The sequence below is a fragment of the Leucopleurus acutus genome (assembly GCF_964270905.1).
Source record: "Leucopleurus acutus genome assembly, chromosome: 20".
In the NCBI taxonomy this organism is placed as follows: Eukaryota; Metazoa; Chordata; class Mammalia; order Artiodactyla; family Delphinidae; genus Leucopleurus; species Leucopleurus acutus.
In genome coordinates this window covers 48,603,355-48,628,068 of record NC_139162.1, presented here as the reverse complement: position 1 = coordinate 48,628,068, position 24,714 = coordinate 48,603,355, and the positions used below count along the sequence as shown (strand labels likewise).

The following is a 24,714-nucleotide window of genomic DNA, read 5'->3' as shown; positions in this document are numbered from 1 at the left end:
TGTCAGAAGATGGCGTGCCAACTTTGATTGCAGTGTTTGTGCCTGCGTGTGGACAATATTTAAGTGGCCGTGTGTGCCACGGGGCGCTGCCTGCCTCACTAAGTGCCGGTGTGTGTCGCATCATGTGTGTGGTGTCCGGGTGTGGCTGTGAGTTTCAGAGCTTGTCGGGAGTTGTGAGTCACTCGTTGTAGGTTGTGTTGTATGCCCATGGGTGTTATAGGTTCTGTCTCCGGCCATGCTGTCCATGGTTGAGGGTGTTATCACCGTGTGTTGCATGGTGTCCGGGTGTGGCTGAGTGTAGGTGTGTATTACACGCTGCAGACCGTTGTGTATGACAAAGCCCATTGTGTGTTGGTGTGTGTCTTAATCCATGTGGACACACGCCTCTTCCTTGCTCTGCCCCAAGACACACCCAGCCCCTCCTTAGTCTGAGAAGGGGGGTTGGGGAGCCTCCCCTCTGCCCAGGGGCCTCCCCAGCACCTCCCCGCCCTGCCCAGCAGTCACCACCCCCCAGAGGGCACAGGCTCTGCTGTGCCTCAAAGCAAGAGTCCAGAGCGAGGGAGCAGAGCAGGCCGGGGACCTGCAAGCCATAGTGGCTGCTCTTTGTGTGCTGCGAGGTGGGGGACTCTGGGCAGGAAGCTGGCTGAGCCCCAAGACCCCGGGGGCCATGGGCGGGGAGCTGGTGCCGGGCCTGGGGGCCCTGCGGCGGAGAAAGCATCTGCTGGAGCAGGAGAGGAGTCTGGCAGGCTGGGCACTGGCACTGGCAGGAATCGGCATCGGACTCATGGTCCTGCACGCGGAGATGCTATGGTTCGGGGGGTGCCTGGTGAGTGGAGGCTGGAGGGGCTGGAAGCTGAAACTGCTGGGTCTGAGGAGGAGGGGCCTGGGGGCCAGGACTCTCGGGTCCTGAGTGAGTAGAGGCTGGAGACCCCTGGGTCTGAGAGTGGAGGGAGCTGAGGGCTGGACTCCTGGGACCTAGGGAGGTAAATGCTGGGGGCCCTCTCTGCAAAAGGAAGGGAAGAGGGGTCACAGAGTGTCAGTTTGAAGGTATTGCAATTAGACAGTTGGAGGTCCAGGAGCCCTGCAGGCCAGGAGGTGGCTGGTCAGATACTTGAGCAGATTAGGGGAGAGGTAACCCCAGGTTCAGTGAAGGGAGGGTGGGGAGAAAGGCTGACTTCTTCCAGTAGGCAGCAGCTCCTTGGTCCTTATCTAAACTCTAATGTTTGCACAGTATCTCAGAGGCAAAGGGCAGAGACCAAAAGAACTGGCTGGGTGGGGGGGTGGGAAAAGAAAACAAAGCACCGCCCCCCTCCCCCCTCCATCTCCAACATTAAGAAGCTCAGCTTCCCCAGAATCTATGGGCTATTTAGCCTGGGAAATAAGGGAGAGGTAGGTTTATGGTAGCCTGGACTCCTGGGTCCCAGGAGAGGAGAGGCTGGGGCCCGGGTTCCTTAGAGGTGACTTAGAGCATTTTTAGGGGGAGAGGGGCTGACTTTGAGGATAGTGTGAGTGGGGAAGGAAAGAACAAGTGGGGCTAGGACAGGTCTGAGCAGGTTCCCATAACATTCCAGCCCTGGTCCGGGCAGTGGTGGGGGCAGATGAAGGACACGGGTCAGAACTGGCGGCTTGAGGACGGGACAGAATTGCTCAACAGGAAAGGAGGGGTTGGAGATCTGTCTAGGGTAAGGGACGTGGAATTGGGCTGGTTGGAGGGCACTGATTGGAGGATTGAGTTGGGGGGATTTCTGGGGGACAACACTCAGGCTTGGATCTGGGGGTGGGAGAGGCAGACAGCTTTGAAGTGACCAGGAGCCACACGGACTGTCAGGGCAGGCTGGCTTCCTCTGGCCGGGTGGCCAGGCGAGGGCAGCGGGCACTGAGGGGGTGGGGCCGCCGAAGCCCATGCCAACAGGAAACATGGTCAGGCCGACCCGCCGCTCCCACACTTCAGCACCCCGCCCAGCAGGCGAGGTGAGGACAAGGGAGCCCTGGCAGATGGGAAGGGACAGGGGGTCTTTCCTACGCCACCCCATCCCTCCGCTGCCTCACCTCCAACTGCTTCCCTCTACCACCTGCCAGGCTGCTGCCTCCAGCACGGGGACTCTGGAATCTGCGGCAGCTCTCTGAGCCTCAGTTTCCCCAACTGGAAACCGGCAGTGAGGGTTGAAATACATGATCCGAAGGGTCCTCCTCGGCCCCCTTTCTATGACTGCCTTGACAACACCCGTGTCCCCTCCCCACCTCCATCGTAATCTAATAAACTCATTTTGCAGGGATCCAGACACCTGCTCGCCAGGAGGGAAGGGCTGGAGGAGAGGCAGGTGCCAGACCCCACCGATGCAGGGGAACGTGATAGAGATAGTGGGGCGGGAGAGGGAGGATGGTGAGAGGTACCGAGAGGCAGAAATACACAGAGAGACCGAGACAGAGAGAGACCAAGACAAAGATGCAGTAAGAGACAGAGTGGTACAGACAGAGAAGGGGGTCGGGGATTCGGGGCAAGAGGAATTGGCAAGGAGAGAGGACCACCAGAGAAGTGGATTGCAGAGTGGGGAGGGGTTTGGGTCTAGTGGGATGTTCTTTGGGACAAACTAAAGAGCGGGACAGGGAACTGGGGAGCCACAGAAGGGGTGGGGAGGGCTAGGGACAACAGCACCATTGTTCGGGGAAGGGGGGCAGGTCCCATGGGGCAGGAAACTGGCCCTCTTCCCCTGCACAGAGGGGGGCCCTGGCCGGGTCAGGGGAGCTGGCAGTGTTTTAGGAGAAACAGGTGCTGAGCTCAGAGTAGGAGCCCAGGTGGCCCCTTCCCCCTGACACCACCTCCCAGGCAGGGATCCACACACACACCCCCTCCTAGGGAATCCAGCAGTCCCAGTCCCCTCTAAATCCCTTCCTCAAGAATTCTAGATTCCTCCAAGGTATTGCCACACAAAGACAGGGGAAAAAACTTCCTGTGGTTTCTGGAGGCCATGTGCTTCTGGGCAGCTCTGCCCTGGGCTTAGAGCCAGGAGAGAATGCAGGAGGTGGGGAGGGGGGGCAGAGGAGACACACAGGGCAGCAGGACTGGGGGGCCTTTCTCAGAGCTGGGGCTGGGGTCTTAGGAACCCAGCCCCCTGGATGAGGGCAGGGGAGGGTGTCACTCATTCCTTGGGGTCTGAGTGATAGTTTCTAGGCTCCTCAGGAACTGCGGAGGGCAGGCGGGGGGAGGGGAGGGACCTGAAGTTGCTTTCTAGGGCAGAGACCAGCTGGGTGGGAAGGGAAGGGGAGGGACCACTTTTTAGAAGCTAAATGTCTGTTTCTAGACACCCCCCCATACACACACACACACACACACACACACACACACACACACACAACTGAGGAACTATTATTGATGGGGACCAGTACAGGGGAATTAGGAAGGAATGTGAGTTTCAAGGTCTTCCCTCAGGGGTGTGGTCCTAGCAGAAGAGCTGAGGAGGAGGGTGAACACTGGCACCTGGGCCAGGGCTGTCCCCTTGGGAAGGAAGAGGGCACTCTCCCTGGGGACCAGATGATGGTTTTGAGACTTCCCCAGACCTGAGGCATCGGGGGAACTGGGCTGGGGGCTGGGGGTTAGGAGGCTAGGAAATTGGGACTGGAGAAGGGATGGCGGTTTGGGAAGAGTGCAGCGGGGACTGAGGGAGGCCTAGGATCTCACCCCTCTCTCCCTCCCTCCCAACAGTGGGCGATCCACCTGTTCCTGGTGAAATGCATGATCAGCATCTCCACGTTCTCGCTCCTTTCCCTTATTGTGGCCTTTCATGCCAAAGAGGTCCAGGTAGGCCCCCAGCCCCTTCCTAGCTCCCCTCAGCCCACCCCCACGCCCTGTCGGCTCACACTTCCCACCTCCTGGGCTGAGTAATGAGCTTCCTCCACCCTGAGATACATCCACACCCTCATCCACCCGGAGGGGATGAACCACGGACAGACAGACAGCCCCCCCCCCCAGCAGCCCTGACCTTCCTCCACCTGCTGCCCTGTCTCACCTTGCACACCTGTAGATGCTGAGAGTTCCCGCCCCCAGGCCTCTGTCCACTCTGTCCCAGGTTGCCTCACACAAGACACAGCCTCCCAGATCTCACTTTTCCATCCCTGAGTCCCTACCTGTTCCTGTCCCAACAACCCAAGATCCTAGTCATGTGCCCGCAGGTCCTTCCCCACTGCTGAGCTCCCCACCTCTGTGCCAACGACTCCACAGACCCAGAAGCCCTTCCCACCCGTATCCCCCCCTCCCGTCTCATGTCTCAACCCACACTGGACTCTCCACCCCTTCCCCTCTCATCCCATCCCCCACATCCCCAGATCCTGTTTCCTTCCCCCCACACCTCTGCAGTATAAAATGAGGGTTATTGGTTGAGTGTGGTGACGCCCCTTGCAGTGCCTGGCACACAAGATGTGCTCAGTAAGAAGTACACATTATCATTAAAGCAGTCATTCGAATAGTTAAGTGGCCTGAGAGCCCTGGGCCTCAGTTTCTGCATCTGTAAAATGGGGGTAAGAATATTTTCAATCTCAGTGTCTTGTGAGCATTCGCTGAGTCACACACGTACAGAGGACAGCGCAATGCCTGGCACCTCCAAAGTGCCCTGTAAATGTTGGCTATTATCATTGCTAATGGGACGATGGCAATTAGTACTGCGTCCCCAGAAACTGGAGTTAGGACACAGCTCTATGGATGTGGAATGTAAGTCCTTGGAGAGGGAGGGGTTTTGTTTCGTTTGTCTTGTCCACCCATATCCTCAATGTATCTCAACATACGGAACAACGTCGGGCATACAACAGGCACTCAATAAGTGTTTCTGGGCTGGAAGTTCTGGAAGTGGGCTGAGACTAGGGGGAGAAGGTGGAGAGATGTCTTCCTCGCGTCCTGCCCTGCCCCTTCCCACCCTCCCGGGCCCCATGCCCTGCGCTATCTGCCACCCTCTCCGGCCCCGCGGGCGCGCCCCCCTTATCTCCCCGCGCAGGCTGGGGAGCAGGCGCCTGACCTTCGTGTGACCCCCCTCCTTCTCCATCCGTTCCCCTCCCTGCAGCTGTTCATGACGGACAACGGGCTCCGGGACTGGCGCGTGGCGCTGACCGGGCGGCAGGCGGCGCAGATCGTGCTGGAGCTGGCTGTGTGCGCGCTGCACCCGGCGCCGGTGTGGCGCCCGCCGTGCGCGCAGATCTCGGGGTCCCCGCAGACGGCGGTCACGCAGTCCTGGCCGAGCTTCCTGGGCCAGGCGGAGGCGCTGCTGTCGCTGGCCATGCTGCTGCGCCTGTACCTGGTGCCCCGCGCCCTGCTCCTGCGCAGCGGCGTCCTGCTCAACGCCTCCTACCGCAGCATCGGCGCGCTCAACCAGGTCCGCTTCCGCCACTGGTTCGTGGCCAAGCTGTACATGAACACGCACCCCGGCCGCCTGCTGCTCTGCCTCACGCTTGGCCTCTGGCTCACTACCGCCTGGGTGCTGTCGGTGGCCGAGAGGTGAGGGTGCGCGGGGAGGGGAGGGCGGGAAGGGACGGTACCTGGAGCCTCTGGAGGAGCCGCTTACAACCACCATCGCCCTGTACCGTGGTGCAGGTTGGGACTCCCTGGGACCAAGAAGTGGAGAAAGCCTATCGCCCCAAAGCCTTTCCTCCACCTGCAGTCTCCAGTCTCCCCAGACACACACACACACCATAGGAAGCCCTGCCCTTCCTGCTTCCAAATCTCTCCTGCCTCAGGTTTCCAGGCATCTGTTCAGTCTCAACACGCAGGCCAAGGGTTGCACCTGCTTTGGAGGAAGGGGACGTCTCTTCCAAATTAGCACAGATGCACTGTAGGTGCTCCCAGTGACCCCCGGGCTGCGCCAGAAGGGAATTCTGTGCAGAGAATTGGCACGGGAATTCGAGACCCCCTGCTGGACTTTGACCTGATGCTGGAACTGTACCCCTCAGGGCCTCCACTTACCTTACAGATAAACAAATTGGGGGTAATCTTAGCCAGTGGTTCTCAAAGTGTGGTTCTGGACCAGCAGCATCTCCTGGGAACTGGTTGCAAATCCAAACTCGCAGGCCCCACCCGGATCTGTGGAATCCAAAACTCTGGTGGGTTGGGCCCAGCAATCTTTTTTAACAGTTCACGCTGATGCTGGCTCAAATTTGAGAACCTCTGGTTTCGTACATCTGGCAAAGAATTCTTGAGGGGAGATGGAGAATGGGAAGAACTGGCCTTAGATCTCTCCTCTCTGAGCCTCTGTTTCCGCATCTATAAAATGGGTATCAAAATCCACCATCTTTAAAGTCTCCCTGGCAATTCTAATCTTTCGTGATTTTAAACTCATTCATCTCACAGGATCTCAGTTTTCTCAGTTGGGAAATTGGTCAGGATCAGTAAATGATCCTCCCACCAATTTTCTCACCTGAAAAATGGGAGGATGGGGAGGGAGCCAAATTTCTAAATCTGTTTGAGGCAGAAGTCCTCAAACTTGAATGTATTTGGGGATGAAGGGGTTGGAGCTTAACAGGGCAGATTCAGTCGCCACCTCCAGACACAATTTAGTGGGTTTGAGGTGTCTGGGGCCCTGGTGAGTGATGCTTTCCCTGCTTTGGCCTAACTGTTGGTCAAAGTTAGACAAATCCTGATTATCCATCCTTTCCATGGCTGGACCTAAATGTCCCCTCCTATGAAGTGAGGGGGAAAGAGGCAGAGTCTGCCAAGCCTTTTTATTTACTTTTTTAAAGTGCATTTATTTCCTTAAAGATTTATTATCTATTTTATTTTATTTACTTTTGGCTGTCGGGTCTTGGTTGCGGCATGCGGGATCTTTTGTTGCGGCGCGTGGGCTTCTCTCTAGTTGTGGTGCGCAGGTTTTCTCTTCTCTAGTTGTGGCATGCAGGCTCCAGGGCGCGTGGGCTCTGTGGTTTGCGGCACGCAGGCTCTGGTTGAGGTGCGCAAGCTCAGTAGTTGTGGTGTGCAGGCTTAGTTGCCCTGCGGCCTGTGGGATCTTAGCTCCCTGACCAGGGATTGAACCCGTGTCCCCTGCACTGTAAGGTGGGTTCCTTACCACCGGACCACCAGGGAAGTCCCCCGTCAAGCCTTTTTAGAGTCCCACCTTTTTAGTCCTGATAGGGCCACCTCTAGGCCATAGAGCATCTTTGTGGAAATTAGAAAAAGGTGCCCCTTCCTTTGAGTGGATGCAGCCCCCTGCCGGGTCTGACAAGTGGACTTCAGGCTGGGTGTCTGCCCCCCTCTCAACCCCTCAACCACACGCTCTGAATGTAGCAGCCCTGGTAGCCTAGCTGAAACCAAAAAGGCTTTGGAATTGGTCGGATCCAGGTTCAAATGCCACAGCCCAGAGTGGCTGAGCATCTTGCCCAGGTCACACAGCAAGGAGGAGGCCAGGCAGGCTCTCCAAAGCCCAGAACTTAACTGGCTTTTTCTGAGTCCTTCTTGCAACTGTGGGTGTATGTTAAGAAAGAGGGTATCAAACATCACAGGAACCCCAGAATTAACCCACTCTTCCTCACAGACAGACCGTTAATGCCACCGGGCACCTTTCAGACACACTGTGGCTCATCCCCATCACATTCCTGACCATCGGCTACGGGGACGTGGTGCCGGGTACCACATGGGGCAAGATTGTCTGCCTCTGCACTGGGGTCATGGTGAGTACACCCACTCAGGGACCCTGCCTTTATCCCACACTGCTCATCCCCTGGGCCCCAGGAAACCACAGAGCCAACTAAGGCACTCAGGGACACCCCCAAGAAACTCGGGTGTCTGGACCCCCACAGCCCCATCCCCTGTCCAGGACACAAACACTAGCCTCATTTCCTTTGAAAATCCAGGAATCCATCCCCTGAGTCCTTGCTCTCTCCAGAACCTAGGACCCAGCCCTCGCCCTCCTCGGGAACACAGGCCCCTGACCTCCCAGCCCCATTTCCTCCCAGATTCCAGGAGTCCAGTCCCAAGCCCCACCAAGACTCAGGTACCTTGCCCTCTCCACCTGCCTTTACCCTCTCAATCATCCAGGACTCAGGTACCTGGTTTCCCAGCTCTAGGCTCTTCCAGGACCCAGGAATCCAGTCTCCCAGCCTCCATTAAAGCTATTTAGACATCAAGAGCATGCCTGTGGACTCAGGCTGCCTGGGTTCAAATCCTGCTTCTGCCCACTTCCTAGCTGGGAGTCAGCCACACAATTTTTCTGGGCCTCAATTTCCTCATCTGTAAAATGGGGATGCTGATACCAGCGTACTCCTCACGGGGTTCCTGAGAAGACGAAATGAATTAAACCATGTAAAGGGTCTCAAACACAGAAAATGCTCAGTAACTGGGTCAGGGGGTGGCAATGCGGAAGCTGTTGTTGTAACCGGTTCCAGGCGTCCGGCTGCCCCTACCCCAGCTCTTGTGCCCTCAAGGATGAGGCAGAGGCTCCCCAAGCGCCAGACTCCAGCCTCCTCCCCAGAGTCGGCCTCCTCCTAAATCTAGACACCTGCCGCCTTCCCCTCATAGACCCAGCACCCAATGCCTTGGCCTTCACCTCCCTGTGAGATCTGGCTCCCTTCACCCGCAGGAATTCAAGCCTCCAGCCCCAGCCCTGATTTGTCCCAGGAAGGACATGGTGAATCCCCCAGTCCTGGGTCCACAGGTGATGCATGGGGGGAAATGTGACAGCCCCCTTCCCTCCAGCAGTGAGTCTTTGTGACTAGGAAAGAGGGGCAGAGACTCAGCCAGGCACACACTCCCAAAGGGTCAGGGACCCTCAGGGCTGCCTGGGACCTCCTCCCTCATTTGACAAAAGGAGAAACAGAGATAAGGCGATTTGCACTCGAGCTCACAACCAACTCCTAGCTGAGAGGTTCCAAGGTACAATGAAATTATAACGGCTAACTTTTATTGGGCACATACTCTGTGCCTGTCTCTGCTCTAAAGGTGTCAACTTATGGAATCCTCGGAGTAATACTGTGAGGGTGTGCACATTTTACAGATAAGAAACTCAGACACTAAGAAATTAGATAACTTGCTCTGAAGCTGGGCTTGAAACCCAAGCAGTCCCAGAGCCAAGGTTTACAGCTAGTAATTATTCTGAGGGTCAAGAGTTGAAACATATGGGGTAGGGGAAGTCTTCAGGAGATTCATTCTAACTCCAGGTGCTACAGAGCAGTTGGGATTTGTTGGGGCCTTGAAGGATCAGAGGCCTCGAGAAGGAAGGGAGAAGAGTGAGACCAAGGTGCTCAGGCAGGTGGGGGCTGAGTTGCCTGGGACGGGAGCTGGGCAGAGGAGGAAGAGCGGCCTGGACCTTGGAAGGCCTTGAGAGCTGCGCTAAGAAGTCTGGGGCAGTGGGAGCCTAGAAGGAGATTAGGGTGAGGGCATCAGGGACATAACTGGATGTTCGATCTCCCTGGGGTCAGGGTGGAGTGAGGGAAAGGCTGGAGACTGTCCAGAAGGGAGAGGATGTGGCCAGAGCTGGGCAGAGGCTGTAGGGGTGGGGAGGAGGGGGAGGACACCCTCGCTGACCTGACGGCCCACTGGACCGTGGGGAGGAAAGGGTCCCGCAGGAGCCTGAGGTCTGCTCCTTACCCAGAACCAGCCCTTCTCCCCAGTCTCCAATCACACTTAACCAAAGAGAACATGGGCTTCCCTGGTGGCGCAGTGGTTAAGAATCCGCCTGCCAATGCAGGGGACACGGGTTCGAGCCCTGGTCCGGGAAGATCCCACATGCCACAGAGCAACTAAGCCCGTGAGCCACAACTACTGAGCCTGCGCTCTAGAGCCCCCGAGCCACAACTACTGAGCCCACGCACCACAACTACTGAAGCCCGCGCACCTAGAGCCCGTGCTCTGCAACAAGAGAAGCCACAGCAATGAGAAGCCCGCGCACCACGACAAAGAGTAGTTCCCACTCGCCACAACTAGTGAAAGCCCGTGTGCAGCGACGAAGACCCAATGCAGCCAAAAATAAATAAAATAAAATAAATAAATTTCTTTTTTTAAAAAAGAGAGAGAGAACATTGTGATGGTGTAAATACCACACCTAGGAGTTGGACTCGGACGCATGATTTTATGATCCCAGCTCCACCACTGGGAGCTGTGGGACCCTGGCTCTCTCTGGGCCGGTTTGCTTGTCTGTCAACTAGCGGTGGTGGTGCCTGCTGTCTGTGGCTGGTGGGAGGGCTCAAGGAGAGAGAGCGTTGGTGGCACACGGCTGGTCCTCAGATCCCCACGGGCCTTGTGTCATAGTGCCTGCTGTGCCCACAGGGGGTCTGCTGCACAGCCCTGCTGGTGGCCGTGGTGGCCCGGAAGCTGGAGTTTAATAAGGCAGAGAAGCACGTGCACAACTTCATGATGGATATTCAGTATACCAAAGAGGTGAGGGGGGCCTCCAGCACCCAGAGCACACCCCTTCCACAGCCCCAGGATCCAGGCCCCCGGCCCCTCCCCCCTCAGATCCAGGATCCAGGCCCCTGGCCCCTCCTCCCTCAGACTCAGGATCCAGTTCCCCGGCCCCTCCTCCCTCAGACCCAGGATCCAGACCCCGGGCCCCTCCTCCCAGAACCCTAGGAGGACTATCTCGCTTGACACTGTGAAACCCACCCCCAGATGAAGGAGTCGGCCGCCCGAGTGCTGCAAGAGTCCTGGATGTTCTACAAACACACACGCAGGAAGGACTCTGGAGCCGCCCGCAGGCACCAGCGCAGGCTGCTGGCCGCCATCAACAGGTGAGGACCTCTGTGCGTGCGCAAGCCATGTCCAAGTCTCTTCCTCTCTGCAGGGTGCACGCGCACGCGCGCGTGTGTGCGTGACCAAGCATGAACGTGTGCCCAGGTCAGGATGCCCATGTGTTGTCTCACTGAACGGATGCCCACCTGGACCTCACAGTGACTCTGCGTGATGGTTTCGTTTACATGTCTCAGAGTGTCTGTGGGCCTGGATGCCCGGGTCTCTATGTGGGAGGCGGGCTCATGGGTGCAGCCACCCCCTCTCATCCCACCTCTGAGCTAGGGCCACTCTGACCCCCCCATTTTTTTACCCCCAGTTTCCGCCAGGTGCGGCTGAAACACAGAAAGCTCCGGGAAAAAGTGAACTCTATGGTGGACATCTCCAAGGTACTGGGATCCCATGAGAGGGGGTCTGGGAGAAGAGGGAGGTTGGGGGCAGCTGGTAAGGAGATCTGGCCCTGGAATAGGGAACGCTGGCACACACAGGCACTCACTAAAGGTTTGTGGCTGAACGAACGAATGAATGAATAAGTGAATGATGCAATAGCGTTTCTCATGTAAGGTGAGGTTTCCTTTGAAACTTAAACAACTTGTACAAAGAACTCCAGTGTTCGATGTGAAATTATCTCCATTGTCAAGTTACTTACATGTGGACGGATATAAAATTCCTTTCAACTATGACTCTTATACAACAATAAAACCAAAGCAAATTGACAAACCAAGTTCAGACACAAAGGGCAAAGCAATAAAATGCGAATTAACAGCACTGACACACGGACAGGTGGAAAACTCAATCTGTGTTGCTATTGTGAAGAGGGGGCCCAGGAGCGCTGGGCAGCCTTGCCTGGCCAAGGGGTGACTCAGCTTGCCCTCCTTCTCCTGGGTCCCCTTGATTCTGAAGTGCTCGAGTAGGTGACATCATGCACCCCGGCTTGGCTCACAGCACCTCTTGCTTATCCGGTAGCCTCTGCTTTTTTCTCATTAGTCCACGACAATTCAAACAGTGGCCCTTGGCCCCAATACCATGGTAAACACAGTCACAGATGCCGGCCCCTAAACTGCATGGTGGTGGCCTAAATCTGCCGGAATTGGCAGGTCATGATTTCCAAGATTATCCACCCGGCCCAAAACACGGAAGTCAAGAGTTCTCATAGAAAGCTCACACACTCTCAAGGACGAAGCTGTGAATCCTAGTTTGAGAAGGCAGAGAAAGGGCTCTGTGGATTGTGAAGTCACGCAGTCATCAATTACACAAAGATTTAAGTGAGCACCTACTAAGTTCTAGGGCCTCCCTGATCCAGGTGCTGCCTTGGGCCTGTCATTTAACTGCTCCAGGCCTGTTTCCTCAGCTCTTAAAAATAGAAACAGGATTCCCACTGCCCACACTTTTAGGAGGATTTTAAACTATAAAAAGCACCGGGCCAAGTTGCTGGGCTGGGCGGTGGCAGGCGGTTGATAAGGTACCTGATATTAATGAGGATAGTCCTCCAAGGCCTGTAAGGACTTAGTAAATGCTGGTTCCGCTGCCCTACTCCACGGGGCAGGGAGAGTCTCCCCCAGCCGCCGATCCCTCTGACCTCTCTCTGCCCAGATGCACATGATCCTCTGTGACCTGCAGCTGGGTCTGAGCACCTCACACCAGGCCCTGGAGAAGCAGATTGATGCGCTGGCAGGGAGGCTAGACACCCTGACCGAGCTGCTTAGCGCTGCCCTGGGTCCACGGCAGCTTCCAGAACCAAGCCAGGAGGCCACGTAGCTGGTAAGGGAGCTGGGACTTGGGCAGGAGAACATCCTGGAGGAAGGGTGCCTGTGGCCAGCACTCCATGTGACTAAGGGGGTGGGGGATGGGTGGCCTGGAGGTGAGGCCACCCTTTCTCTTCCGCTTTGGCTCTGTCTGGAGGGAGGGACTCCAAGTTCGGGGCTGGACCAGCCGCGAAGGAAACAGACGTTCCATCCCTCCTTCACAGACTCTCAGTACCCGCTCTCTCTTTCTTTGCTTGGTCTCTGTCTCTGTCTCTTCCTCTGGTGTCTGGCCTGCTTGTCTATACATCTCTCTGTTTGTCTCCCCAGGACCCAGCCAGGAAGAACCAGGCTATTTTCCCCAGGATTGAGGTCACGGACATTCTCTCTGCTACTCCTAACCCAGCCCCATGCATAAAGCCAGTTAAGCGTAAGGACTGAAGGGGGCCACACCTTGGGGTGGGTTGACTCCCAGATGGCTGCTGGCGGGGACACTAGCTGAAGGAGGGAGGCCGTGGCCCATCCCCACCGAGGCCCCAAACGGGAAAATGGTCACCCCTGTCCCACATACCCTGTGCCTGGGGACTGGGACTCCTGAGTCCCAGAGAAGGAGGGGAGCGGGGGCCCAGAGTCCAAGATCCTGGACTGCATCAGTTACCCGCTGACCAGCACAGATGAAGGAACGAGGCCCGAGGCAGAAGGCAGTGCCCCCTGGCGGGAGATCGAGGAGGACACCAATTCTCCAGAGCTGCAGAGAATTATCTGGTGGGGGAGAAGGTGGGACCTGGGGGGAAGGGGGAAGCTCACCAGTCTCTGCTCTTATACTTTGTAATAAATGTTAAACAAAGTCAGAAGAAGTTGCTGTTTCTTTCGAAACATATCCACACTCCAAACAGGCAGGTCAGCCAGTGGAACGCCCTTGCCCTGTCTGAACCTGTTTCCCCATCTATAACACAGAGGCCTCTAAGACGTATCCTCCCGGGTCTGTAGGCTGGGGAGTCCTCAACTCCCACCTGGCCCCAGCCCAGACCTGCGGCGAAGAGCAAGGGCTTTCAATTCAGGCCCAGGAGCCCAGCCCCCCAGCCCCTCCTCCCTCAGACCGAGGAGTCCAGGCCCCCAGCCCTCCTCCCGCAGATTTGGATCAGGGTCCAAATCCTGGCTCTGCCAACCACTGGCTGTGTGACTTTGGGCAAGTGGCTTCACCTCTGAACATTTCACTTCACCTGTAAGATAGGGCCACCTTCCCATGGGTCAGCTGTGAAGATTAAAACTGGGAGTGCACAGAGGGTCAGGTATTTAGTAAGAACAAATACAGGCGAGAACTTAATCATTTTATTAGTGCTACTGATTTTCAGACACAATGAATACAGGGCTGCCCTTTCTCTTTTTTTACTGCCCTTTAACCCTCTCTACTCATATCCCACCAGAACCTAGATGAAAACTCACCTATCAGGAGACTAACAGGAACTCCAAACCATCCTACGTACTTGTTTCGTACCCGCTAGGGCTAAGACAGAAAAAGGAAAGAGGGCTGGCACTTACAGAGGTCCTCCTTTGTGCCCAGCTCTGCGCTCCTGTTTTGTAAGTCACCACCACCACTGCCCGCCCCACTCCACCCCATTGTACGGATACAGAAACTGAGGTTTCAAGAGGAGCAGGGCCTAGAGGGACTGCATTCACACCCAGCTCATCCCACTGCAGAGCCCTCCCTCTCTGCCCTGCTTGAGGTGAGTCAAAGACAGAGCAGCCTTGGACCCTGAACCTAGGTCTCGTTTCCCACAGCCGCTTCGTTCCACTTGCAGAGGCTGATTCATCCTCGCTTCCCTTGATTTGAGGGGAAGCCCAGGCTGCGAGTCATCCTTCTCTGCTGAGCTATCTTTGGATTTCCCTGCAAGTCCACAGCCAGCCTCCCCCTCAGCCCCAAGAGCTAAACTGGGGTTTGCACCACCCACTGCCGCAGACAGCCCTTCCTCTGGACGCCAGCCCATCTGCGGGGAAGAGGAAACAGGAACATTTCCAACACCCTACCCATGCAGTAAGCCCTCCTTAGTGATGCCAGATACCCTGCCGAACTCATTCCTCCAGGACCACCCTTTCCTAGTTGTACTTGGCTTCAGCGGGCAAACTCCTTCTTACTCCTCCTTTGGGCCCCTGCTTAGATGCCCCCTCCTCCAGGAAGCCCTCTCTGAAGCTCCCATAGCCCCACGAACCTGTCTCTATTACGATAATAATATTTATTGGGCAAAGCCCCAAGTTAAGTCCTTTATATAAATGATCTCACAAAATCTCTACAAAAGGAGACAAGGTGGTATTATTGGTCCCATTTTACAGATGAGGAAACTGAGGCACAGAGATTAAGAACCCTGCCCAAAGCCACAGCAAAGAGATGGGGGAGCTGGGATTTGACCCAGGTGGCCGGGCTCTGGAGCCCCAGCACTTAGCCAACCAGCCCATTCATTCGCTCAGAGATCCCTACACCCTATTTTAATTTTTACTCTGTTGCGTCTTCAATGTCAAGGGCCTGGCATATACCAGGCCTCAGTGAATATCACTGTATGAACACACTACCTGGGATGGCTGGAAGCTTCTCACCCTCTACCACATGTTGGTTTCTTCTGGGACAAGGGACGAACTGGTTATAAGGGGCTTTTGACTAAGAAACTAAGAGCACACGTGAGAGCGCTCCTGTTCTGAGTTATCTCAGATCTGCCCCCGCTGCCCTGCCCCCACTCTCCACTGTGGAGCTCAGGTCCTGACCTCTCCCTCCAGCAGTCTCTGCTCTCCCCCTCACACAATCAGCACTTCCTGAAGGCCCTGCACCAGGGGCAGGGCTGCAGGCATAAGTCAGAGGGCTCTGCCCCCAGGGGCTCAGTCTCCTGGTGATTTTGGCAACTTCCCCCTCCTACTTCTGTTTTGCCTCCATGCCCACGAGAGGACTGGGTGGGGAAAAGTGGGTCCAGAGAGGGCTGGAGGGCTTACCAGGGTTAGAGAGCCAGTCAGGAGCTGGGGCCACCCCATCCCCCACCCCAACCATGCCCCAGACATGCCCTTCCTCTGCTCAAAACCCTTCCATGGTGCCCACCTGCCCTTCTCTCAAAGTCTGGCTCCTAGTCCTAGCTCATTTTTTCTCTTCTTGCAGGATCTTAGCTCCCTGACCAGGGATTGAACCCGCACCCCCTGCAATGGAAGCGCAGAGTCTTAACCACTGGACCACCAAGGAAGTCCCCACTCAATTTTCTTTCATTGAGATTTATTTTACATAAACAACACAAATTTTAAACGTGGCCTCAATAGATTTTTTACAAAAGAATTTACCTGAGCAACTACTACTCAGCTCAAGCTTGAAGTTTCTGGGTCCCTAAAAACTCTCACGCCCCTCCCATCTTGATTCCTTTTGCCCAATTTTGAACTCTGAAAGGAACCCTGCTGCACACCCTGGTGTGTACCTGCTTCTTGGTACCAGCCAGGTGCACATTCGTTTTTACTACAGAATGGTGTTACTACGCGCACAGGCCTCCCCTGGGGGGGCTCTTCAGGCTCTGCACCCCCCTGCCCCTGCCTCTAGCCTCCCCATCCCCTCCCTGTCATGGCTGCTAATGATTCTGCACCCAATTCCAGTGTGTGAGGGTTTTTTTCCCCCATGCCAAGCAATTCTCAGACACCACAGTCGACTCAATCCTGACACTGTCTCCCTGGAGACAGCGTCAGATTCCACAGGTTAAGGGTTCAGTCCTACAAGACTGCCCCCTACCCTCACCCCTTCAGATGCCAATTTCAAGTACAGGCTGTCACCCATGCCTCTGACCGACTGGCTACAGATCCAACAACCCCCTTCCTTGGGTTCGATGAGTGGCTCACAGAACTCAGAGACATGCTTCATTTACTAGATTACTGGTTTCTTATAAAAGGATATAACTCAGGAACAGCCACGTGGAAGAGATGCATAGGGCAAGGTATGCTTCCTTGGGGCAGGGAGCTTCCATGACCTCTCTGGGCACCACTTCCATGACCTCTCTGGGCACCACTCTCCCCAAATCTCCATGTGTTCACCAACCTGGAAGATCTCCAAACCCTGTCCTTTGAGGTTTTCTATGGAAGCTTCATTACACAGTCATGACTGATTAAATCATTGAACTTCCGTGACTAATTCAACCTCCAACCCCTCTCCCCTCCCTGGAGACCTGGAAGTTCTGACCTTCTAATCATCCAGTTGGGTCCCTTGGCACCCAGCCCCTATCCTTAGGTTACCTAGGTGCTTTCCAAAGCCACCTCATTAACATAACAAAACACACCCTTATTACCCCGTTCCAAAGGGTTTAGGAGCTCTGTTCCAGACTCTGGGGACAAAGACCAAATACATATTTATTATAAATCACAGTATCACAGCTGCTCCAGCCACAGGGCTCTTCCCTCCCAAAGATTCTCTGCTGTAATTGCCCACCACTCTCCTGGCCCTTTTGCCCCAACCATGTAGAACAAACATGGCCAGTATTTGTCCAGTTCTTTATGATGGTTGGTAAAGGAAGCTGTATCATCTACATCAACACCGGACTGCAGTCCAAGGACCTGTTTTGAGCTTTTCTGCTGTGTGGGATTACTGCTAACATATAAAAACTAGGAGAGTGCTTTTCACAATTTGGAGGCAGTGTCAAATGGTAACACTTTCCTTTCTTCTACCAGGATGAGTTGGCCCTTCTTCAATTCAAGTCCAAGCCCTGTCTCCACTTGTAACCAGGCTGCACCCTCTCTCGCCTCCTTGAGGGCCCGGGTCCTAAGTCTCCTGCCTCATCCATTTTCCCTGCTATTGAAACAGGAGGCAAGGGGCAGGGCACAACCTTTAAAAGAATGACATAGCCAAAGGACATGACAAAAACTGGTTAGAACCAACTAAGTCCAAGATGGTGGAAGATTCAACTTCCAGTGGAACTTGAGCCTCATTATACGCTCATTGTAATACATTAGCATATGCTAAATGACACACCCACCAGCACCATGACAGGTCTGAGGACAAGCATAAAAGGTCAAAAGGTGTGCTGTGGTGCAATTCCTGGAAATCCACGCCCATTCCCCTGAAACAGATGGAATAATCCTTCCACTCATTAGCCTATGAAATTACCCTGTCCATAAAAATTAACCACCCCATATTTCAGGGCCTCTCGCCTTCTGAGATGGCCCACGCTCTGTCTGTGGAGTGTGTTTCTCTCTAAATAAATCCACTTCTCACATATCACTTTGTCTCTCACTTCTGCAAGGAGACATCAAGAACCTGAGCTTCATTAAGTCTTGAGACCAGGTGTGTCATCTCAATTAAAAGGCCATGGGGAAGATGGCAGAGTAGAAGGATGTGAGCTCACTCCCTGTTGTGAGAGCACTGGAATCACAACTAACTGCTGAACAATCATCGACAGGAAGACACTGGAACTCACCAAAAAAAGATACCCCACATCCAAAGGCAAAGGAGAAGCTGCAATGAGACAGTACGAGGGGCGCAATCACAGTACAATCAAATCCCATAACCGCTGGGTGGGTGACTCACAAACTGGAGAACACTTATACCACAGAAGTCCACTCACTGGAGTGAAGGTTCTGAGCCCCACGTCAGGCTTCCCAACCTGGGGGTCTGGCAACAGGAGGAGGAATTCCTAGAGAATCAGACTTTGAAGGCTAGCGGGATTTGATTGCAGGACTTCGACAGGACTGGGGGAAACAGAGACTCCACTCTTAGAGGGCACACACAAAGTAGTGGAAGGAGCAGTGACCCCATAGGAGACTGAACCAGACCTACCTGCTGGTGTTGGAGGGTCTCCTGCAGAGGTGGGGGGTGGCTGTGGCTCACCATGGGGACAAGGACACTGGCAGCAGAAGTTCTTGGAAGTACTCCTTGGCACAAGCCCTCCCAGAGTCCGCCATTATCCCCACCAAAGAGCTGGGTAGGCTCCAGTGCTGGGTCACCTCAGGCCAAACAACCAACAGGGAGGGAACCCAGCCCCACCCATCAGCAGACAAGCCAATTAAAGTTTTACTAAGCTAGGCCCACCAGAGCAACACCCAGCTCTAACCACCACCGGTTGCTCCCATCAAGAAGCTTTCACAAGCCTCTTTGAGAACTTCATCTACCAGAGGGCAGATAGCAGAAGCAAGAGGAACTACAATTCTGCAGCCTGTGGAAGGAAAACCACATTCACAGAAAGACAGACAAGATGAAAAGGCAGAGGACTTTGTACCAGATGAAGGAACAAGATAAAACCCCAGAAAAACAACTAAATGAAGTGGAGATAGGCAACCTTCCAGAAAAAGAATTCAGAATAATGACAGTGAAGATGATCCAGGACCTGGGGAAAAGAATGGAGGCAAAGATCGAGAAGATGCAAGAAATGTTTAACAAAGACCTAGAAGAATTAAAGAATAAACATCTAGAAGAATTAAAGAACAAACAAAAAAAAAAGAAAAAACAAACAGATATGAACAATACAATAACTGAAGTGAAAAATACACTAGAAGGAATCAAAAGCAGAAGAACTGAGGCAGAAGAACGGATAAGTGAACTGGAAGACAGAATGGTGGAAATCACTGCCACAGAACAGAATAAAGAAAAAAGAATGAAAAGAAATGAAGACAGCCTAAGACACCTCTGGGACAACATTAAACATACCAACATTCTCATTATAGCGGTCCCAGAAGGAGAAGAGAGAGAGGAAGGACCCGAGAAAATATTTGAAGAGATTATAGTCAAAAACTTCCCTAACATGGGAAAGGAAATAGCCACCCAAGTCCAGGAAGCGCAGAGAGTCCCAGGCAGGATAAACCCAAGGAGAAACATGCCAAGACACATAGTAATCAAACCGACAAAAATTAAAGAAAAACAAAAATTATTGAAAGCAGCAAAGGAAAAACAACAAATAACATACAAGGGAACTCCCATAAGGTTAACATCTGATTTCCCAGCAGAAACTCTACTAGCCAGAAGGGAGTGGAACAATATATTTAAAGTGATGAAAGGGAAGAACTTACAACCAAGATGACTCTACCCGGCAAGGATCTCATTTAGATTCGACGGAGAAATCAAAAGCTTTACAGACAAGCAAAAGCTAAGAGAATTCTGCACCACCAAACCAGCTCTACAACAAATGCTAAAGGAACTTCTCTAAGTGGGAAACACAAGAGAAGAAAAGGACGCACAGAAACAAACCCATAACAATTAAGAAAACGGTAACAGGAACATACATATCGATAATTACCTTAAACGTGAATGGATTAAATGCTCCAACCAAAAGCCACAGGCTCGCTGAATGTATACAAAAACAAGACCCAGGGCTTCCCTGGTGGCGCAGTGGTTGAGAGTCCGCCTGCTGATGCAGGGACACGGGTTCGTGTCCCAGTCCGGGAAGATCCCACATGCCGCGGAGCGGCTGCGCCCGTGAGCCATGGCCGCTGAGCCTGCGCGTCCGGAGCCTGTGCTCCGCAACGGGAGAGGCCACAACAGTGAGAGGCCCGCGTACCGAAAAAAAAAAAAAAAACCCAAAAAACAAAAAAAACAAAAACAAGACCCATATATATGCTGTCTACAAGAGACCCACTCTGAAGACCCACCTAGGGACACATACAGACTGAAAGTGAGGGGATGGAAAAAGATATTCCATACAAATGTAAATCAAAGAAAGCTGGAGTAGCAATACTCATATCAGATAAAATAGACTTTAAAATAAAGAATGTTACCAGAGACAAGTTAAGGACACTAAATAATGATCAAGGGGTCAATCCAAGAAGAAGATATGACAATTATAAATATATATGCACCCAACATAGGAGCACCTCAATACATAAGGCAACTGCTAACAGCTATAAAAGAGGAAACTGACAGTAACACAGTAATAGTGGGGACTTTAACACCTCACTTACACCAATGGACAGATCATCCAGACAGAAAATTAATAAGGAAACACAAGCTTTAAATGACACAATAGACCAGATAGATTTAGTTTATATTTATAGGACACTCCATCCAAAAACAGCAGATTACACTTTCTTCTCAAGTGCATATGGAACATTTTCCAGGATAGATCACATCTTGGGTCGCAAATAAAGCCTCGGTAAATTTAAGAAAATTGAAATCATATCAAGCATCTTTTCCGACCACAACACTAAGAGATTAGAAATCAATTACAGGCAAAAAAAAAACATTAAAAACATAAACACATGGAGGCTAAACAATACGTTACTAAATAACTAAGAGATCACTGAAGAAATCAAAGAGGAAATAAAAAAATACCTAGAGACAAATTACAACGAAAACATGATGATCCAAAACCTATGGGATGCAGCAAAAGCATTTCTAAGAGGGAAGTTTATAGCAATACAAGCCTATCTCAAGAAACAAGAAAAATCTCAAATAAACAATCTAACCTTACACCTAAAGGAACTAGAGAAAGAAGAACAAGCAAAACCCAAAGTTAGTAGAAGGAAAGAAATCATAAAGGTCAGAGCACAAATAAATGAAATAGAAACAAAGAAAACAATAGCAAAGATCAATAAAACTAAAAGCTGGTTCTTTAAGAAGATAAACAAAATTGATAAAACTTTAGCCAGACGCATCAAGAAAAAGAGGGAGAGGACTCAAATCAATAAAATTAGAAATGAAAAAGGAGAAGTTACAACAGACACTGCAGAAATACAAAGCATCGTAAGAGACTACAACAAGCAACTCTATGCCCAAAAAATGGACAACCTGGAAGAAATGGACAAATTCTTAGAAAGGTATAACCTTCCAAGACTGAACCAGGAAGAACTAAAAAATATGAACAGACCAATCACAAGTAATGAAATTGAAACTGTGATTAAAAATCTTCCAACAAACAAAAAGTCCAAGACCAGATGGCTTCACACATGAATTCTATCAAACATTTAGAGAAGAGCTAACATCCATCCTTCTCAAACTCTTCCAAAAAATTGCAGAGGAAGGAACACTCCCAAACTCATACTATGAGGCCACCACCACCCTGTTACCAAAACCAGACAAAGACAGTACAAAAAAAGAAAATTACAGACCAATATCACTGATGAATATAGATGCAAAAATCCTCAACAAAATACTAGCAAACAGAATCCAACAACACATTAAAAGGATCATATACCATGATCAAGTGGGATTTATGCCAGGGATGCAAGGATTCTTAAATATACACAAATCAATCAATGTGATACACCATATTAACAAATTGAAGAATAAAAACCATATGATCATCTCAATAGATGCAGAAAAAGCTTTACACAAAATTCAACACCCATTTATGATAAAAACTCTCCAGAAAGTGGGCACAGAGGGAACCTACCTCAACATAATAAAGGCCATATAGGACAAACCCACAGCAAACATCATTCTCAATGGTGAAAAACTGAAAGCATTTCCTCTAAGATCAGGAATAAGACAAGGATATCCACTCTCACCACTATTATTCAATATAGCCATGGCAATCAGAGAAGACAAAGAAATAAAAGGAATACAAATTGGAAAAGAAGAAGTAAAACTGTCACTGTTTGCAGATGACATGATACTATACATAGAGAATCGTAAATATGCCACCAGAAAACTACTAGAGCTAATCAATGAATTTGGTAGAGTTGCAGGATACAAAATTAATGCACAGAAATCTCTTGCATTCCTATACACTAACAACGAAAGATCAGAAAGAGAAATTAAAGAAACAATACCATTCACCACTGCAACAAAAAGAATAAAATACCTAGGAATAAACCTACCTAAGGAGGTAAAAGACCTGTACTCAGAAAACTATAAGACACTGATGAAAGAAATCAAAGATGATACAAACAGATGGAGAGATATACCATGTTCTTGGATTGGAAGAATCAATATTGTGAAAATGACTATACTACCCAACGCAATCTACAGATTCAATGCAATCCCTATCAAATTACCAATGGCATTTTTTTATAGAACTAGAACAAAAAAATCTTAAAATTTGTATGGAGACACAAAAGACCCCGAATAGCCAAAGCAGTCCTGAGGGGAAAAAATGGAGCTGGAGGAATCAGGCTCCCTGACTTCAGACTATACTACAAAGCTACAGTAATCAAGACAATATGGTACTGGCATAAAAACAGAAATATAGATCAATGGGACAGGATAGAAAGCCCAGAGATAAACTCACGCACCCATGGTCAACTAATCTATGACAAAGGAGGCAAGGATATACAATGGAGAAAAGATAGTCTCTTCAATAAGTGGTGCTGGGAAAACTGGACAGCTACATGTAAAAGAATGAAATTAGAATACTCCCTAACACCATAAACAAAAATAAACTCAAAATGCATTAGAGACCTAAATGTAAGACTGGACACTATAAAACTCTTAGAGGAAAACACAGGAAGAACACTCTTTTACATAAATCACAGCAAGATCTTTTTTGATCCACCTCCTAGAGTAATGGAAATAAAAACAAAAGTAAACAAATGGGACCTAATGAAACTTAAAAGCTTTTGCAAAACAAAGGAAACTACAATCAAGATGAAAAGAAAACCCTCAGAATGGAGAAAATATTTGCAAACAAATCAACGGACAAAGGATTAATCTCCAAAATATATAAACAGTTCATGCAGCTCAACATTAAAAAAACAAACAACCCAATCAAAAACTGGGCAGAAGAGCTAAATAGACATTTCTCCAAAGAAGACATACAGGTGGCCAAGAAGCACATGAAAAGCTGCTCAATGTCACTAATTATTAGAGAAATGCAAATCATAGCTACAATGAGGTGTCACACCAGTTAGAATGGGCATCATCAGAAAATCTACAAACAAATGCTGGAGAGGGTGTGGAGAAAAGGGAACCCTCTTGCACTGTTGGTGTGAATGTAAATTGATACAGCTACTATGGAGAACAGTATGGAGGTTCCTTAAATAACTAAAAATAGAATTACCATATGACCCAGCAATCCCACTACTCGGCATATACCCAGAGAAAACCATAATTCAAAAAGACACATGCACCCCAATGTTCATTGCAACACTATTTACAATAGCCAGGACACGGAAGCAACCTAAATGCCCATTGACAGACGAATGGATAAAGAAGATGTGGTACATATATACAATGGAATATTTCTCAGCCATAAAAAGGAACAAAATTGGGTCATTTGTAGAGACGTGCATGGACCTAGAGACTGTCATACAGAGTGAAGTAAGTTAGAAAGAGAAAAACAAATATTGTATATTAACACATATATGTGGAAACTAGAAAAATGGTACAGATGAACCGGTTTGCAGGGCAGAAATAGAGACACAGATGTAGAGAACAAACATATGGACACCAACGGGGTGGTGGTGGTGGTGGGATGAATTGGGAGATTGGGACTGATATATATACACTAATATGTATTAAATTGATAACTAATAAGAACCTGCTGTATAAAAAATAAAGAAAATAAAATTCAAAAAAATAAAAAATAAATAAAAGGACGTGGGTTCAATTCCCAGTCTGGGTTTGGCCCGGTTCAAGTCCTGGCACGTGGGTTCAAGTTCCAATTTGAGTTGCATGGTTTCCCTATCACTCCCAGCAGCATACAAACATGCTGTCATTCCTCCCATCTCAAAAACGGCCCACACGAACTTTATGCACTTTACATCCTCCACTATGTATTCTCCAAACTGCAAAACATCCGGAATTCAAATTCAGAGTCTTTATTTTACACATTGTAAAATAACCTGTATGTGGAAATCCTTTAAAAGTAAGTTCTTATAGAACAAACTCCTGATACATTCAACAGCAGCAAAGACTCTCAGAGACCAAAGAGCTAAAGAAGGAAGACAACACAGAAGACCTGCTGTCAGATTTCATTTATATCAAGTTCAAAAGAGCAGACACAACTCACGTATAGTAACCAGAATTAGATCAGTGGCTGCTTCTGGAGTGGGGGAGCTGACAGGGAAAGGGTCCAAGAGAAATTTCTGGGGTGTTGGAAATGTTCTCTACCTTGACCTGGTTAGTGGTTACACGATTATATATATTTGTAAAAATTCATTGACCAATACTCTTAAGATCTGTGTCTTTTCTGCACTTCGCCACGTTTAAGTTACACCTCAACAACAAAAAAGATAAAGAAAAGTAAGTACCTGTAAACTTTTCCTTGTAGATTCCATATTACGATATTGAGAAGTTTCCATGACATAGTGAGACTGAGACAGGAGGGAAGGGGGCAGGACACAACCTTTAAAAGAACAACACAGGACTTCCCTGGTGGTCCAGTGGTTAAGACTCCATGC

The 24,714-nt window shown here is 50.7% G+C and overlaps 1 protein-coding gene across 3 annotated transcripts; it reads left to right on the top strand.

The window, feature by feature from the left end:
• Positions 1-667: 667 nt before the first annotated feature.
• KCNN4 (potassium calcium-activated channel subfamily N member 4) lies at positions 668-12,454 on the top strand (the record flags this gene model as incomplete). 3 transcript variants are annotated; one of them, XM_082863458.1, is made up of 8 exons in its annotated part: positions 668-826; positions 3,704-3,799; positions 5,052-5,482; positions 7,509-7,644; positions 10,238-10,348; positions 10,589-10,698; positions 11,016-11,085; positions 12,290-12,454. In XM_082863458.1, 8 exons carry the CDS (start codon positions 668-670, stop codon positions 12,452-12,454), a joined length of 1,278 nt encoding a protein of 425 aa, XP_082719584.1. The 3 variants fall into 3 exon arrangements, with proteins under 3 accessions (XP_082719584.1, XP_082719583.1, XP_082719582.1); XM_082863457.1 differs by having other exon boundaries at positions 10,586-10,698; XM_082863456.1 differs by having other exon boundaries at positions 10,580-10,698.
• Positions 12,455-24,714: the final 12,260 nt, after the last annotated feature.